Source organism: Petromyzon marinus, chromosome 74 (assembly GCF_048934315.1).
Source record: "Petromyzon marinus isolate PM22_M1 ecotype Great Lakes invasive population chromosome 74, UKy_Petmar_22M1.pri1.0, whole genome shotgun sequence".
In the NCBI taxonomy this organism is placed as follows: Eukaryota; Metazoa; Chordata; class Hyperoartia; order Petromyzontiformes; family Petromyzontidae; genus Petromyzon; species Petromyzon marinus.
The window spans coordinates 12,154,299-12,172,001 of NC_133740.1; the positions used below are offsets into that span (position 1 = coordinate 12,154,299).

A 17,703-nucleotide genomic window follows, 5' to 3' on the forward strand; every position below is an offset into this window, starting at 1 on the left:
AGCTGTGTGTGTGTAGCTGTGTGTGTGCGTAGCTGTGTGTGTGTGTGTAGCTGTGTGTGTGTACCTGTGTGTGTGTAGCTGTGTGTGTGTGTAGCTGTGTGTGTGTGGCCTCAGGGTGCACATAGCCTGGCACAAGCGTCGTGGTGACGTCACCGCCACTTAGTGGCGAATGGCGGTTGTTGTTGTGTGTAGCTGTGTGTGTGTAGCTGTGTGTGTGTAGATGTGTGTGTGTGTGTAGCTGTGTGTGTGTAGATGTGTGTGTGTGTGTGCACCTGTAGGTAAGTGTCCAGTTGAAGACCGTATGAAGACCTCTGGGCAGGTGAGCGTAGGGAGGGGGCTCCATGCAGCCCCACACCCAGATCTGGCCCGTAGGCCGTTTCCTGTCCCCATCAACATCACCAACAACATCACCGTCAACATCAACATCACCTTCTCGGTCACGGTCATTCCCTCCCTTCTCTACGCTTGCGAAACGTGGACCCCCCCAATGGAACATCTTCGCCGGTTAGAAACATGTAGGCTGGCCAGCCTACGATCCATCCTGGGTTTAACCAGACTGGATTGTGTGAGGAGCTCACAAATCCTTGAACGATGTGGACTAAGTCCCATCGGTGAGCTCCTCCGGCAGGCAAGGCTGCGTTGGCTGGGTCATGTAGCCTGCATGCCCAGCCACCGCATGGCGAAACAGCTTTTGTTCGGCCGGATTGAGGGGGCTAAACGGGCGCGACACGGGCTAGAGAAGAGATGGAGTGTTCTGGTACAGGAGGACGTGGAGCTGAGTGGACTTGTCGATGACTGGTACCAGCGGTGTCAAGATCGGCCTCTGTGGAGGAGGCTCGTGAAGGACGCTACTGGGCAGTTGGAGGCAGTCGCCCTCCAACAACAACGGAGGGCGGAGGAGCGACGCTCACAACAACGAGCGGAGCGCCGGGTGGCTAAAGCATAGCAGGTTGGCACAGTAGGGGGCACAGGTGGTGCATCAGCCAGTCATCTCAGTCATCTCAGTCAGTCGACCCGTGGCACCTGGGTCTGCCCCGTGACCTCCTGCCAGCGGGCGTTCAACACTTCACGTGGCCTCAAGGTGCACATGGCCTGGCACAAGCGTCGTGGTGACGTCACCGCCACTTAGTGGCGAATGTTGTGTCTGTGTGTGTGTTGTGTCTGTGTGTGTACTGTGTGTGTGTGTGTACCTGTGTGTGTGTACCTGTGTGTGTACCTGTGTGTGTGCACCTGTGTGTGTGTCTGTGTGTGTATGTGTGTGTACTGTGTGTGTGTGAGAGAGAAGTACCGGTGTGGGAGGTTGGCCAGATCACGACGCACGTGTATGTGTGTATACCCGTGTGTGTGTCTGTGTGTGTACCTGTGTGTGTACTCTGTGTGTGTGTACCTGTGTGTGTGTACCTGTGTGTGTGTGTACCTGTGTGTGTGTGTACCTGTGTGTGTGTACCTGTGTGTGTGTACCTGTGTGTGTGTCTGTGTGTGTACTGTGTATGTGTGTACCTGTGTGTGTGTGTGTACCTGTGTGTGTCTGTGTGTGTGTGTCTGTGTGAGAGAGACGTACCGGTGTGGGAGGTTGGCCAGGTCACGACGCACGTGTCTGTGTGTGTACCTGTGTGTGTGTCTGTGTGTGTACCTGTGTGTGTGTACCCGTGTGTGTGTGTACCCCTGTGTGTGTGTGTACCTGTGTGTCTGTGTGTGTGTGTGTGTGAGAGACGTACCGGTGTGGGAGGTTGGCCAGGTCACGACGCACGTGTCTGTGTGTGTACCTGTGTGTGTGTACCTGTCTGTGTGTGTGTGTCTGTGTGTGTGTGTATCTGTGTGTGTGTGTACCTGTGTGCATGTACCTGTGTGTGTGTGTGTGTGTACCTGTGTGTGTACCTGTGTGTGTGTGTACCTGTGTGTGTACCTGTGTGTGTGTACCCGTGTGTGTGTGTACCCCTGTGTGTGTGTGTACTGTGTGTGTGTACCTGTGTGTGTGTACCTGTGCGTGTGTGTGTCTGTGTGTGTGTGTGTCTGTGTGAGAGAGACGTACCGGTGTGGGAGGTTGGCCAGGTCACGATGCACGTGTCTGTGTGTGTGTGTGTACCTGTGTGTGTGTGTCTGTGTGTGTACCTGTGTGTGTACCTGTGCTTGTGTACCTGTGTGTGTACCTGTGTGTGTGTGTGTACCTGTGTGTGTGTACCTGTGTGTGTGTACCTGTGTGTGTGTGTCTGTGTGTGTGGGAGAGACGTACCGGTGTGGGAGGTTGGCCAGGTCACGACGCACGTGTCTGTGTGTGTGTGTGTACCTGTGTGTGTGTGTCTGTGTGTGTACCTGTGTGTGTACCTGTGTGTGTACCTGTGTGTGTACTCTGTGTGTGTGTGTACCTGTGTGTGTGTACCTGTGTGTGTGTGTACCTGTGTGTGTCTGTGTCTGTGTGAGAGAGACGTACCGGTGTGGGAGGTTGGCCAGGTCACGACGCACGTGTCTGTGTGTGTGTGTGTACCTGTGTGTGTGTGTCTGTGTGTGTACCTGTGTGTGTACCTGTGCTTGTGTACCTGTGTGTGTACCTGTGTGTGTGTGTACCTGTGTGTGTGTACCTGTGTGTGTGTACCTGTGTGTGTGTGTCTGTGTGTGTGGGAGAGACGTACCGGTGTGGGAGGTTGGCCAGGTCACGACGCACGTGTCTGTGTGTGTGTACCTGTGTGTGTGTACCTGTGTGTGTACCTGTGTGTGTGTACCTGTGTATGTGTGTGTGAGAGAGAGACGTACCGGTGTGGGAGGTTGGCCAGGTCACGACGCACGTGTCTGTGCAGGAACACCACCGCGTCAGCCGAGGAGAGGAGACGCGCGTCCTGGGACAGGTGACAGCCGGGGGACACGCCGAGACGCAGGCACTCATCACCCCGCAGAGGACTCGCTCCTGGCAGACGACACGCGGGGGGGAGACACGCGGGGAGACACATGGAGAGAGACACGGGGAGAGACACGGGGAGAGAGACACGGAGAGAGACACGGAGAGAGACACGGGGAGAGACACGGGGAGAGAGACATGGAGAGAGACACGGGGAGAGAGACACGGGGAGAGACAGGGGGAGAGAGACACGGGGAGAGACACGGGGAGAGACACGGGGAGAGAGACACGGAGAGAGACACGGGGAGAGAGACACGGGGAGAGACACACGGGGAGAGAGACACGGGGAGAGACACGGGGAGAGAGACACGGGGAGAGACACGAGGAGAGACACGGGGAGAGACACGGGGAGAGAGACACGGAGAGAGACACGTGGGGAGAGAGACACGGGGAGAGACACGCGGGGAGAGAGACACGGGGAGAGACACACGGGGAGAGACACGCGGGGAGAGACATGGGGAGAGACACACGGGGAGAGACACGCGGGGAGAGAGACATGGGGAGAGAGACACGGGGAGAGAGACACGGGGAGAGACACGCGGGGAGAGGGACACGGGGAGAGACACGGGGAGAGAGACACGGGGAGAGACAGACGGGGAGTGAGAGACGGGGATAGACACACGGGGATAGACACACGGGGAGAGACACACGGGGAGAGAGACACGGGGAGAGAGACACGGGGAGAGAGACACGGGGAGAGACACACGGAAAGAGACACGGGGAGAGACACACGGGGAGAGACACACGGGGAGAGACACACGGGGAGAGACACGGGGAGAGAGACACGGGGAGAGACACGGGGAGAGACACACGGGGAGAGAGACACGGGGAGGGACACGGGGAGAGAGACACGGGGAGAGAGACACGGGGAGAGACAGGGGGAGAGACACACGGGGAGAGAGACACGGGGAGAGAGACACGGGGAGAGACACGGGGAGAGAGACACGGGGAGAGACACACGGGGAGGGACACGGGGAGGGACAAGGGGAGAGACACGGGGAGAGAGACACGGGGAGGGACACGGGGAGAGACACGGGGAGAGAGACACGGGGAGAGACACGGAGAGAGACGCGGGGGAGAGACACACGGAGACGCAGGGGAGAGATACGGCGGGAGAGACACGGGGGGAGAGACACGGGGAGAGAGACACGGGGAGAGACACACGGGGAGAGAGACACGGGGAGGGATACGGGGAGAGAGACACGGGGAGAGAGACACGGGGAGAGAGACAGGGGGAGAGATAGGGGGAGAGACACACGGGGAGAGACACACTGGGAGAGAGACACGGGGAGAGACACGGGGAGAGACACGGGGAGAGAGACACGGGAGAGACACGGGGAGAGAGACACGGGGAGAGACACACGGAGAGAGAGACACGGAGAGACACACGGGGAGGGACACACGGGGAGAGACACGGGGAGAGAAACACGGGGGGAGAGATAGGGAGAGAGACACAAGGCGAGGGACACGGGGAGAGAGACACGGGGAGAGAGACACGGGGAGAGACAGGGGGAGAGAGACACGGGGAGAGAGACACGGGGAGAGACACGGGGAGAGAGACACGGGGAGAGACACACGGGGAGGGACACGGGGAGGGACAAGGGGAGAGACACGGGGAGAGAGACACGGGGAGGGACACGGGGAGAGACACGGGGAGAGAGACACGGGGAGAGAGACACGGGGAGAGACACGGAGAGAGACGCGGGGGAGAGACACACGGAGACGCAGGGGAGAGATACGGCGGGAGAGACACGGGGGGAGAGACACGGGGAGAGAGACACGGGGAGAGACACGGGGAGAGACACACGGGGAGAGAGACACGGGGAGGGATACGGGGAGAGAGACACGGGGAGAGAGACACGGGGAGAGAGACACGGGGAGAGATAGGGGGAGAGACACACGGGGAGAGACACACTGGGAGAGAGACACGGGGAGAGACACGGGGAGAGACACGGGGAGAGACACGGGGAGAGAGACACGGGAGAGACACGGGGAGAGAGACACGGGGAGAGACACACGGAGAGAGAGACACGGAGAGACACACGGGGAGGGACACACGGGGAGAGACACGGGGAGAGACACGGGGAGAGAGACACGGGAGAGACACGGGGAGAGAGACACGGGGAGAGACACACGGAGAGAGAGACACGGAGAGACACACGGGGAGGGACACACGGGGAGAGACACGGGGAGAGAAACACGGGGGGAGAGATAGGGAGAGAGACACAAGGCGAGGGACACGGGGAGATTGAGAACCAATGGGGTTGCGAGGCCGCAGTGACGGTGGAGCGCCGCTGCTCTATGACGTGGGGGGGGGGGGGGGGGGTGACGCAGAGGCCGCGGTGACGCCGTGAGAAGTCGTGACGCAGAGACTGAGAGACGCGTGGTGGTGGTGGTGGTGCTGGGTAGCGTCTAGAAGCATCACCCAGCAGCGTCACAAAGCCTCGTGCGACGGTGATGACGATGATGACGATGATGATGATGACGATGACGACGACGATGACGACGGTGACGATGACAATGATGACAGTGACGATGACGACGACAACGATGACGCCGATGACATCGATGACGATGACGACGGTGACGACGATGACAATGACGACGGTGACAATGACGATGACGACGATGACGGCGATGACGACGATGACGGTGACGATGACAATGACGACGGTGACGATGACGACGACGATGACGACGGTGACGGCGATGACGATGGTGACGACGATGACGATGACAATGACGACGGTGACGATGACGATGACGACGATGATGGCGATGACGACGATGACGGTGATGATGACAATGACGACGGTGACGATGACGACGGTGACGGCGATAACGATGACGACGACGATGACAATGACGACGGCGATGACGACGATGACGGTGACGACGATGACGACGGTGACGACGACGACGATGACGACGGTGACGACGATGACGACGGTGACGACGATGACGACGGTGACGACGACGACGACGATGACGACGATGACGACAATGACGACGGTGACGATGACGACGACGGTGACGACGATGACGACGATGACGACGACGATGACGACGACGATGACGGCGATGACGATGACGACGGTGACGACAATGACGACGGTGACGATGACGACGACGGTGACGACGATGACGACGACGATGACGACGACGATGACGGCGATGACGACGACGATGACGACGACGACGATGACGACAATGACGACGGTGACGATGACGGTGACGACGATGACGACGACGATGACGACGACGGTGACGACGATGACGACGACGATGACGGCGATGACGACGATGACGGCGATGACGATGCTAAGCCCAGGCAGCCGTTACGACCGCCGCTTATTCCGCCTGGCGCTGCGACGTAGCTCCGTTGGCCCCGAATCGCGTTACTCCTACGCCCAATGTGCGCCTGCGTCACAGCACAAATGGGCGTCCCCTCCAACACATTCGCGTTCGTGTTGTGTGTCCAATCGGCGCCGTGCCAACACCTCGTGACGTTAGGGGAGAGCGCCGACACTGGAACCAATCTCACCCTTTGTAAATGGCCACCTCCACGCCAACACAGTGAAGTTTCTGCTGCTGCTGCTGTTGTTGCTGCTGTAGTTGTTGTTGTTGCTGCTGCTGTTGTAGTTGTTGTTGTTGCTGCTGCTGCTGCTGCTACGGTAGCTGCCGCTGCTGCCCACGTGCTGGTGGTCACGTGGGCCGTGTGACGTTGACCGCGATAGCCTCGCATCACGTCGGCCGTTGTGAACGGCGCCTGCAAGGCGGCAGGGTTGGCGTTGCGAGGGAGCCAGGGTTGGCGGGACACGGGGAGATGGAGCGAGCGAGTCTGTCTGTCCGAGTTCGACTCCCGCTCAGGGCCACCGCCAACACCACCGGTGACGATTATCTCACCCGGTCCCTGGATCTCCTCCCCTGGGTCGACTCAGCCTCAAATGAGTAACCCGGTACGGTGCGCAGTAAACATCGTCACTGGGGGAGACAAAGGCGGCCGGGCGTGGTGCTGGCCACCCACCCCCCTCGTGTGCTCACATTGCCGGCAGCCTTCATAGCTGCTGCTCGTTAACAGCGCTCGCCCCAACAGTCTGTTACGGGCTACACGGGAAATCCTGTGATGCCATTCGCAAGCTCCTGGCAGACTGATGCACAGGGACAGCTGCCACTGGGGGTGCCCCTAGGCGAGACCACACAGCAGACTGATGCACAGGGACAGCTGCCACTGGGGGTGCCCCTAGGCTAGACCACACAGCAGACTGATGCACAGCTGCCACTGGGAGTGCCCCTAGGCGAGACCACACAGCATACTGATGCACAGGGACAGCTGCCACTGGGGGTGCCCCTAGGCGAGACCACACAGCATACTGATGCACAGGGACAGCTGCCACTGGGAGTGCCCCTAGGCGAGACCACACAGCAGACTGATGCACAGGGACAGCTGCCACTGGGGGTGCCCCTAGGCTAGACCACACAGCAGACTGATGTACAGGGACAGCTGCCACTAGGGGTGCCCCTAGACGAGACCACACAGCACACTGATGCACAGAGACAGCTGCCACTGGGGATGCCCCTAGGCGAGACCACACAGCAGACTGATGCACAGGGACAGCTGCCACTGGGGGTGCCCCTAGGCTAGACAACACAGCAGCAGCAACATTCGCATCACAACTCGCACACTGATGCCCCCTCCCCTCAATCCTGGTCTCTCTCGAGTCCTGTCGCCTGGCTAAACAAAATATTGAATGGATGCAGCCCTCCCCGAGCATCTGGTGCTGCTAGTGGTGTGGTGGTGGTGCGGTGGTGGTGCTGGTGTGGTGGTGGTGCTGGTGGTGGTGTGGTGGTGGTGTGGTGGTGCTGCTAGTGGTGGTGGTGTGGTGGTGCTGGTGGTGGTGTGGTGGTGATGCTGGTGTGGTGGTGGTGGTGCTACTGGTGGTGTGATGGTGGTGCTGGTGGTGCAGTGGTGGTGCTGGTGGTGCGGTGGTGGTGCTGGTGGTGTGGTGGTGCTGGTGGTGTGGTGGTGGTGCTGGTGGTGGTGGTGCGGTGGTGGTGTGGTGCTGCTAGTGGTGTGGTGGTGGTATGGTGGTGTGGTGGTGGTGAGAATCTGGTGTGACGATGTGGCCTGGTTGTGACTTGCTGCTGCTGCTGGTGGTGGTGTGGGGAGGGAAGACGATGCCGAAGAGGATGACGATGACTCCACAGGAGAACCAGGCCACAGCGCACAGCCACAGCCTCATGCGGCGCATCGAGGGCACGGCGCAACCAAATCTGCAAAGTGCAGAGAAGCAGAGGGCCAGAGAGAGAGAGAGACGCACGCTTGTGTGTGAGTAGGGGGGTGAGTGGGTGGGTGAGTGACGAGATGGGTGAGTGGTTGGGTGGGTCGGTGAGCAGGTGGGTGAGTGGGTCGGTTAGTAGGTGAGTGGATGCGTGAATGGGTGGGTGGGTGAATGAATGAGTGAATGAGTGAGTGGTTGAGTGAGTGAGTGAGTGAATGAGTGAGTGAATGAGTGAGTGAATAGGTCAGCGGATGTACACGTGAGTCGGTGGGTTGACGGGTGGGTGGAGTCGGTGAGTGAATGAGTGAGTGAATGAATGAGTGAATGAATGAGTGGGCGTGTGAGCGATGTGGATGGGTGAGAGAGTGAATCGGCGAGTGGTTGAGCGAGTGGATGAATGAGTTGGTGTGTGACATTGCTGGATGTAAGCGGGTCATTCAGTTAGTGAGTTTGCGGGTGAGTCGCTGGATTAACCTGTAGGCGAGCTCATCATTTTAAACAATGTATTTATAGTTTTTTTTAAAAACACACACAAGTGATTTAATTAAATGTACTAACCTGAAGGCTTTCATGGCTGGTTGAACACGCAGTTGGGGTCTGTCTCCTTCACGTCCAAAAGAGAGCTTGGCATTGACGGGGGGGGGGGTGGGGGGGTGAAACTTCCGCGAATTCATAAAATCCCCAAAATCTCACGGTCCCAAACCCAAGCCGCTCAAACTACAAAACCACAAAACCTCCCACCACGGGCCCCCTCTCTCTCACCCCACCCCCCCTTCCAGAAATCACACTTTGGTATTGCCCGCGCTCTAATCAACGGAGTAAACGGACATCGCTCCCCGCCACGGGACTGTACCATTAACAAAATACGAGACAGGGGGGGGGGGGGGGTGGTGGTTACAAATCAGATATTTTTCATATATATATTTTTTTATCGAATAAGTTTTTAGCAACGTCCAATAGCAATGAATTGCTCGGGGTAAAAAAATACTGCATTAAGCAAAAAATTATAATCACTCAAAAATAGTAAATAGCCAAAACTAAATAATTAATAGCCAGGTCGATCAACTCCTCTGTCTCTCAGTGTTAATCATCATCACGATGGTCGATCCAACTGCTGGGTGAAGATCGACGCGATGATGATGTCCCTACCTTGTCTGTGTTCTCTACCCCGCGTGTTCCTCTTTATTCCATTGCGGTATCGAATGGAAGAGTCCATTAAGTTGCCTTGGCACGATGCACTTCCCCCTGCCCCCCCCCTCTATAATTATCAACGAATGGTTTCGTCCGTGTTCCCGTTATCTTTAGAAGACACATGGCACGACCCCCCCCCCCCCCCCCACTTTACTCAATGGTTTGGTCCGAACAGCGACCTTATCCGATGCAGACGCAAGAAGAACTTGCATGTGACCCAGTGAGCCTCAATGACTAACACTGGGCCCTAATAACCTTCAGGGTGCCTTAGTCTGGCTCAGTGAGCCTCAGTCACTAACACTGGGCCCTAATAACCTTAATGGTGCCTTAGCCTGGCTCAGTGAGCCTCAGTAACTAACACTGGGCCCTAATAACCTTCAGGGTGCCTTAGCCTGGCTCAGTGAGCCTCAGTAACTAACACTGGGCCCTAATAACCTTCAGGGTGCCTTAGCCTGGCTCAGTGAGCCTCAGTAACTAACACTGGGCCCTAATAACCTTCAGGGTGCCTTAGCCTGGCTCAGTGAGCCTCAGTAACTAACACTGGGCCCTAAGGATCTTAATAGTGCCTTAGTCTGGCTCAGTGAGGCTCAGTAACTAACACTGGGCCCTAATAACCTTCAGGGTGCCTTAGTCTGGCTCAGTGAGCCTCATTCACTAACACTGGGCCCTAAGGATCTTAATGGTGCCTTAATCTGGCTCAGTGAGCCTCAGTCACTAACACTGGGCCCTAATAACCTTCAGGGTGCCTTAGTCTGGCTCAGTGAGCCTCAATGACTAACACTGGGCCCTAATAACCTTCAGGGTGCCTTAGTCTGGCTCAGTGAGCCTCATTCACTAACACTGGGCCCTAAGGATCTTAATGGTGCCTTAGTCTGGCTCAGTGAGCCTGTCATTGACAATGGGCACCAGGAATTTTCAGGGTGCCTTAGAGCGCCTCCACAAGCCTCTGGAATTGACACTGGACCCTGTTAGTCTGTCCCGAGGAGTGCCTAGGCGTGACACTGGACCCTTTGAAGCCTGACTCTCATTACAGAGTCGAGCATCAACACGTGCAACGCTACGAAATCTTTGTCTTTGCCCTGTGCTGCCTACAACGGAGCCCCCCGCTACCCCCCCCCCCCCGAAGCAGACTAACCAGTACTCTTTGGTTCTATTCGGTAAAGTCACGTAGGTAAAAAAATAAAACAACAAAAAATCACGACGTTTCGGCCACAACACAAGTGACTTTACCGAATAGAACCAAAGAGTATGGATCCTTGCAGTCACGACAGCTTTAAATCTAGACCAGTGGTTCTTAACCTTGTTGGAGGTACCGAACCCCACCAGTTTCATATGCGCATTCACCGAACCCCTCTTTAGTGAAAAATAAAATGTGATTTTTTTCAAATTCAAGACGTAGATATGTTTTTTACTGGTACACAAAATGAGCCGTGCATGAACATTACCTTGTTCAAAGAATAAAACCAACACAATGCATAAACTCACAACAAATTACATACCTGGAAATCAATGTGACTTCTGCTGTTGCCTTTGAGAGATCAGTTCAGATATGCGTGGCTTCACCTTGGCAAGTGCCACTCTCATGTCATTTTCACAGCAAAGTCTGTTCCTTTTCTTCGTTTTATGTCCAGCATCCTCGAAAAGGATTGCTCACAAAGATATGTTGTAACAAATGGTATAAAAAAAATCCAGGGCTTTCTTAGCAATAACTGGATACTTGTTCATTTGTCGACACCAAAACGTTGAGAGCGTTGTTGTTCTGAAGAGTTGCTGTTGAACCTGGCTCTGCTGAATTTCAATGATTTCGTCGAGGAATTCATCATTGACATCTGCTGTTTCAACAGCAAACGTGAACGGCTGTCTCACCCATGCTGGATATGACTCTCTTGTAGGGAAATATCCGTCGAGAGACTTTGCAAGCTCATCTAAGTGCGTGGCAATTGTTTGCTTAAGTTCCGTGGATACAGAAATATCTCCGATTCCAGACACATCTTCGATCTTACTTGCACAGTCGTCCAGAAGCGGGAAGTTTGCGAAGTTATTGTTCTCTGTTCGTCGTTTCCATAACGGTAGCTTTTTTTGAAAAGCCTTCAGGTGTTCTTCCGCTTCCATGATATTGACTCCACCACCCTGCATCTGCTGATTGAGATGATTGAGAGCTGCGAATATATCAGCCATGTACGCTAAAATGAGAATGAACTCAGGATTTTTGAAGCAATCTGCATGGCAGTGTTGGTGCTCTTGCAAAAACAGGGCTAATTCCACACGCATGGCAAAAACACGATTCAGCACCTGTCCCCGGGATAACCACCGAATATTAGAATGGAGCAGAAGTACCTCAAATTCAGAGCCCATTTCTTTACACAGCTCACTGAAGATGCGGTGCCTCAGAGCACTTTTTCGCACATAGTTCACACATTCCACCACAGTTTTTAATACTTCTGCCATTTTTGGAGGTAAGGTTTTTGTTGCCAACGCATGCCTGTGCAGAATACAATGCGTCACAATGATGTGTGGTGCATCGGCCTTTACTAGCGCACCAAAACCAGACTTTCTTCCCAGCATGACTGGAGCTCCGTCCGTACAAACTGCAGAAACCATATCCCATGAAAGATTGTTGTCTCTGAAGAAGTCATCCACAAGCTTCTTCACATCGGCTGCCTTCGTTGTTGTTGTAAGAGGCTTACAAAATAAAAACTCTTCTTTTATCATGTCGTCTTTCACATAGCGTACAAAAACAGCAAGCTGGCTTAGATCAGAAACGTCTGTGGTTTCGTCGAGTTGAAGGCTGAATTTTGCCGGGCTTGAAATCAGATCCGCGACTACTTGAGCAAAGATGTCTTTACTCATGTCTTCTATTCTGTCACTGACGGTGTCATTTGAAAGGGGAATTTGGGATAATTTACCTTCGGCCGCTGTTCCGAGTATCAGATTCGCCATCTTTAATGCAGCTGGTTTCACAAGTATTTCACCAATGGTGTGTGGCTTGCCCTGCTTTGCGATCAGGTAAGCAACTTCGTACGATGCTGTCAGGATCGGTTTGTTAACAGGTACAAATCCAAGAGCAGGCAGAGTGGCCCTTTCATCGAATCTGGCTCTCTTCACCCTGAATTCAGCAAGTGTTGTGTTCTTGTATTCCCCGTCTCCATGCAGCTTCAAGAAGTGTTCCTTTAGTGTTGCCGGTGCAAGACTAGAGTTGCTCAACTTGGCGTTGCAAATCATGCAGATAGGACGCTCACTCCCATCACGTTCCGTGATACATGAGAATCCATGTTGTACATATTCGTCCGACCACTTTCTTCTTTTGCCCGACATAGTTAGTATGGATAAAATATTAAAGAAATCACACGACGTACGACAAGTCACACGTTGACTACTGAGTACGCACTAAATTCCCCGCAGCGCTGATTGGCCAAGCAGTGTAGCATGATCATCTGCAGCCAGTGATGGCCAAGCGGGCCGTGTGTGTCATCACAAATTTACACAATAATTCAAGTGTGTCCGGACCTCCGTGGCGGGGGCTCTGCCGAACCCCTGAGATCGACTCACCGAACCCCTGGGGTTCGATCGAACCCAGGTTAAGAACCACTGATCTAGACCAACCAGTGCTAGATGAAGCTAGTGCGGGGCCTGCAACATATCTTATAAAGGGCCCCTAAATAAATAAATGCACGCAAATATTTAAACACAATTTTTTGCTTACTTGCACAGGCAATTGTATTTTTTCCATTTGCTATACAGCCAGATAGTACGACAAATCGAAAACCTTAAACACCCGGTGGTTCGTCAAAGTCGAAGGCGGTACAGTCCTACAGTAATAAAGCAAGTGCAGAATCACTGAACCGGAGTTGAAAGCACGGGGCCCGTAGTGTGTGTAGCTGCTTGTGTAGCTGCTTGTGGAGCTGCTTGTGTAGCTGCTTGTGTAGCTGCTTGTGTAGCTGCTACGATAATCCAGCACGGTGCCTCACGACACTCGCGATGTTCGTGGTGGGTCACTCGTCCAAGGGGCCGTCCATAAATGACGTCACGCGATTTTAGACCCCTCCCCCCTCAAATATGACGTCACAAAACTCTGCCCCGCTCCCCCCCCCCCTCAAAACCATATTTCCATTTTGAAAATAAAACTCGCTTCAAAACCGCTTTAAACTATCGTCATTGTAAAGCGCGTATTTAATGTGGCGCTGCACTATCATGTCGTGGAAGCGCTGTTATAACAATCAGTGTTGCTATAACAATTCTATATTTATTTAAAGTTGCGCGTTCTGATGTGACGTCACGTTTCTCAAACACCCCCCCCCCATCCCCAGGTGCGTGACGTCATTGACGGACGGCCCCCAAGGGCCAATCGCGGGCCTCTCGACTCCGCTGAGCTGCCCACACGCCGACATCGTGGTCATCCAGCAGTGGAGCGATTACAACGGCGACGACTTGTTTGACCCCCATGCCCCCCCCCCCCCCACCTTACTGGACATGTTACGTAAAGAGCTTTATAGCTCATCGGATTCCTCCTGTGGTGATAAATACACATCCCAATTCGATTTCCGACTCTGCAAGCGGGCAATTTGTGCGTCTGCCAGGATAGGCCGGGACGATACCATGATACGTGTTGAACATAGTGGCGACACGGACACTGCACCTCTTAAAAGCACGGATGTTTTGTGCAGTCGAGGGGACCCTTGTGTAGATAACAGTAATATCATCATCATCATTTACAGCACACAGATAATGTCTGTCCCACGTCCGTCGCAATGCGGACCTGGGACAAAGACAAAGACCCCCCCGCTCTCCCATGTAGCCTCAAAAACCTGTAGGGGCAAGTGCCGTTAACGAGCAGCACCTATTAAGGCCGGCACGGCACGCGAGGGTGTGGGTGGCCAGCATCGCGCCCGGCCGCCTTTGTCTCTCTAGTGCCGATGTTTACTACACACCGCACCGGGTACTCATTGGAGGCCGAGTCGACCTGGGGGAGAGGCCCAGGTACCGATTCAGATCATCGTCGCCGGTGTTGGCCGAGCGGGGAACCGAACTCGGGTCGCCGGGTTTGTAGAGCGGCGCCCTAACCCACTACACCACCGCTCCCACATACACGAAGACACAGGCAGTGACGTTAATATTATTATTTATTGTTACGCTTGTTTAGCCCTGGAAAGCCTCACCCGGAGTCTTGAGACTCTTTTCTTCGGGAGGCTCCTGCCAGGTTCTTCATGCAGTAGGGGTAGCGATGTCCCTGCTGCTGCTGCTACTGCTACCGTGTGATCCCAACTGAGTGATATTTTCAGCACTGCGACGTTTTAGACCAATACAGAACCAGTTATATTGTATGTAGGGGGGGGGGGGGGAGATCACACAAACTCCACTCACTCACTGTCGAACAGGGGGAGATCACACAAACTCCACTCACTCACTAGAACAGGGGGAGAACACACAAACTCCACTCACTCACTGTCGAACAGGGGGAGATCACACGAACTCCACTCACTCACTCTGTAGAACAGGAGTAGAGATCACACAAACTCCACTCACACTCACTCTGTAGAACAGGGGGAGATCACACAAACTCCACTCACTCACTCTGTAGAACAGGGGGAGATCACACAAACTCCACTCACTCTGTAGAACAGGGGGAGATCACACAAACTCCACTCACTCTGTAGAACAGGAGTAGAGATCACACAAACTCCACTCACTCACTCTGTAGAACAGGAGTAGAGATCACACAAACTCCACTCACTCACTCTGTAGAACAGGAGTAGAACACACAAACTCCACTCACTCACTCTGTAGAACAGGGGGAGATCACACAAACTCCACTCACTCACTCTGTAGAACAGGGGGAGATCACACAAACTCAACTCACTCTGTAGAACAGGGGGAGATCACACAAACTCCACTCACTCACTCTGTAGCACAGGGGGAGATCACACAAACTCCACTCACTCTCTAGAACAGGAGTAGAGATCACACAAACTCCACTCACTCACTGTAGAACAGGAGTAGAGATCACACAAACTCCACTCACTCACTCTGTAGAACAGGGGGAGATCACACAAACTCCACTCACTCACTCTGTAGAACAGGGGGAGATCACACAAACTCCACTCACTCACTCTGTAGAACAGGAGTAGAACACACAAACTCCACTCACTCACTCTGTAGAACAGGGGGAGATCACACAAACTCCACTCACTCACTCTGTAGAACAGGGGGAGATCACACAAACTCCACTCACTCTGTAGAACAGGGGGAGATCACACAAACTCCACTCACTCTGTAGAACAGGAGTAGAGATCACACAAACTCCACTCACTCACTCTGTAGCACAGGGGGAGATCACACAAACTCCACTCACTCTGTAGAACAGGAGTAGAGATCACACAAACTCCACTCACTCACTGTAGAACAGGAGTAGAGATCACACAAACTCCACTCACTCACTCTGTAGAACAGGGGGAGATCACACAAACTCCACTCACTCTGTAGAACAGGGGGAGATCACACAAACTCCACTCACTCACTCTGTAGAACAGGAGTAGAACACACAAACTCCACTCACCTACTCTGTAGAACAGGGGGAGATCACACAAACTCCACTCACTCTGTAGAACAGGAGTAGAGATCACACAAACTCCATTCACTCACTCTGTAGAACAGGGGGAGATCACACAAACTCCACTCACTCTGTAGAACAGGAGAAGAGATCACACAAACTCCACTCACTCACTCTGTAGAACAGGGGGAGATCACACAAACTCCACTCACTCACTCTGTAGAACAGGGGGAGATCACACAAACTCCACTCACTCTGTAGAACAGGGGGAGATCACACAAACTCCACTCACTCACTCTGTAGAACAGGGGTAGAACACAAAGACTCCACTCACTCACTCTGTAGAACAGGGGGAGATAATACAAACTCCACTCACTCACTCTGTAGAACAAGGGGAGATCACACAAACTCCACTCATTCTGTAGAACAGGGGGAGATCATACAAACTCCACTCACTCTGTAGAACAGGGCTAGAACACACAAACTCCACTCACTCACTCTGTAGCACAGGGGGAGATCACACAAACTCCACTCACTCACTCTGTAGAACAGGGGGAGCTCACACAAACTCCACTCACTCACTCTGTAGCACAGGGGGAGATCACACAAACTCCACTCACTCACTCACTCTGTAGCACAGGGGGAAAATAACTTGACAAAGCATGCAAACAAACATGGCTCTGATAACATTTGCATCGTCCTTGACGCTGATTGGCCTAGAGCAGAGACGCCAGCCTTCACCATGGCCTCGTCTCACCACCCGTGTTAGAACCGAGAAGCCAAACGGTGAACGGAAACAAAGGCAATGCAAGAATCCGTGCACTTATATCTTGGGTCGAGCAGTTACATCTACGGGACTCTTTTTGCCAGGATCAAAATTGATGAAAAATCAAGATAGGTTTTACTTTATCTGGCAATAAAACAGGTGTTAAGATGCCCAAACACCAAAATAGGTTCCATTTTGCAACAACACACAAACTCCACGTATGAAGGCCGGCACGGTACACGAGGGGGTGGGTGGGTGGCCGGCACCACGCCCGGTCTCCTACATCTACTTTGTGGTGATGTTTACACACCGCACCGGGTACTCATTGAAGGCCGAGTCGACCTAGGGGAGAGGCCCAGGTACCGGTTCAGAGCATCGTCACTGGTGTTGGCGGTGAGCGGGAATCGAACTTGGTCCGCCAGGGTTACACAGCGCAGCGCTAACCGCTGCACCGCCGCTCCCCAATCCAACCCCAGACACACGCACCCATGCAGAATGGTCCCATCATCACCATCATCATCCACCTCTCCTCCATCTCCTCATGATCATCTTCATCGTCCACCTTCTCTACCTCCCTCCACCTCATCGTCATCGTCGTCTTCAGCGCCGGCGTTTGGAAACCTGGGCTCCCCGCGTGGCAGGCACGCTGGCGCGCTTACGTCCGCGCTGGTCCACGTCTCTGCCCCCATCGATGTCCGAGCTGTCCGCCTCGTCTCCCTGTCCCCGCAACGACAACACGTCCAGATATGTATACACACACACACAGTCCCGCCACCCGACAAGAGCCAATCAAAAGTGTCGTTGAGTCTTGCTGTATACGGAAGTATTGGCGGTAGCCACACCGGTGGCAGCAGCACAACAACGGAGCGTGGTCCTGGTAGGACGGTCCTGACGGTGTCGCCGTTGCCCCTCGAGTGGAGCTGCAGGACTCTCCATCGCAAGCCGCGCTTAGAACCAGCGGCGGCCGCTTTCCCACTGGAACTTGGCGGCGGCTGCGGCGGCGGTGACACCAGCAGATCACGAC

The 17,703-nt window shown here is 54.2% G+C and overlaps 2 protein-coding genes across 2 annotated transcripts in view; both read right to left on the reverse strand.

Annotated features, from left to right (window-relative positions):
* FUT7 (fucosyltransferase 7) overlaps nt 1-17,271 on the reverse strand; it is a 29,326-nt gene extending 12,055 nt beyond the window's left edge. Inside the window, exons 1-4 of the mRNA XM_076056199.1 lie at nt 17,166-17,271; nt 6,438-6,758; nt 2,752-2,902; nt 273-380 (exon numbers count right to left, since the gene is read on the reverse strand). Coding sequence (XP_075912314.1) covers nt 273-380; nt 2,752-2,902; nt 6,438-6,758; nt 17,166-17,271 — 686 coding nt within the window. The remainder of the gene's footprint in view (nt 1-272; nt 381-2,751; nt 2,903-6,437; nt 6,759-17,165) is intronic.
* Nucleotides 13,047-17,703, reverse strand: part of LOC116957415 (uncharacterized) — a 52,761-nt gene continuing 48,104 nt past the window's right edge. The window contains exon 19 of the mRNA XM_076056200.1: nt 13,047-17,396. Coding sequence (XP_075912315.1) covers nt 17,280-17,396 — 117 coding nt within the window. The 3' untranslated portion in view covers nt 13,047-17,279. The remainder of the gene's footprint in view (nt 17,397-17,703) is intronic.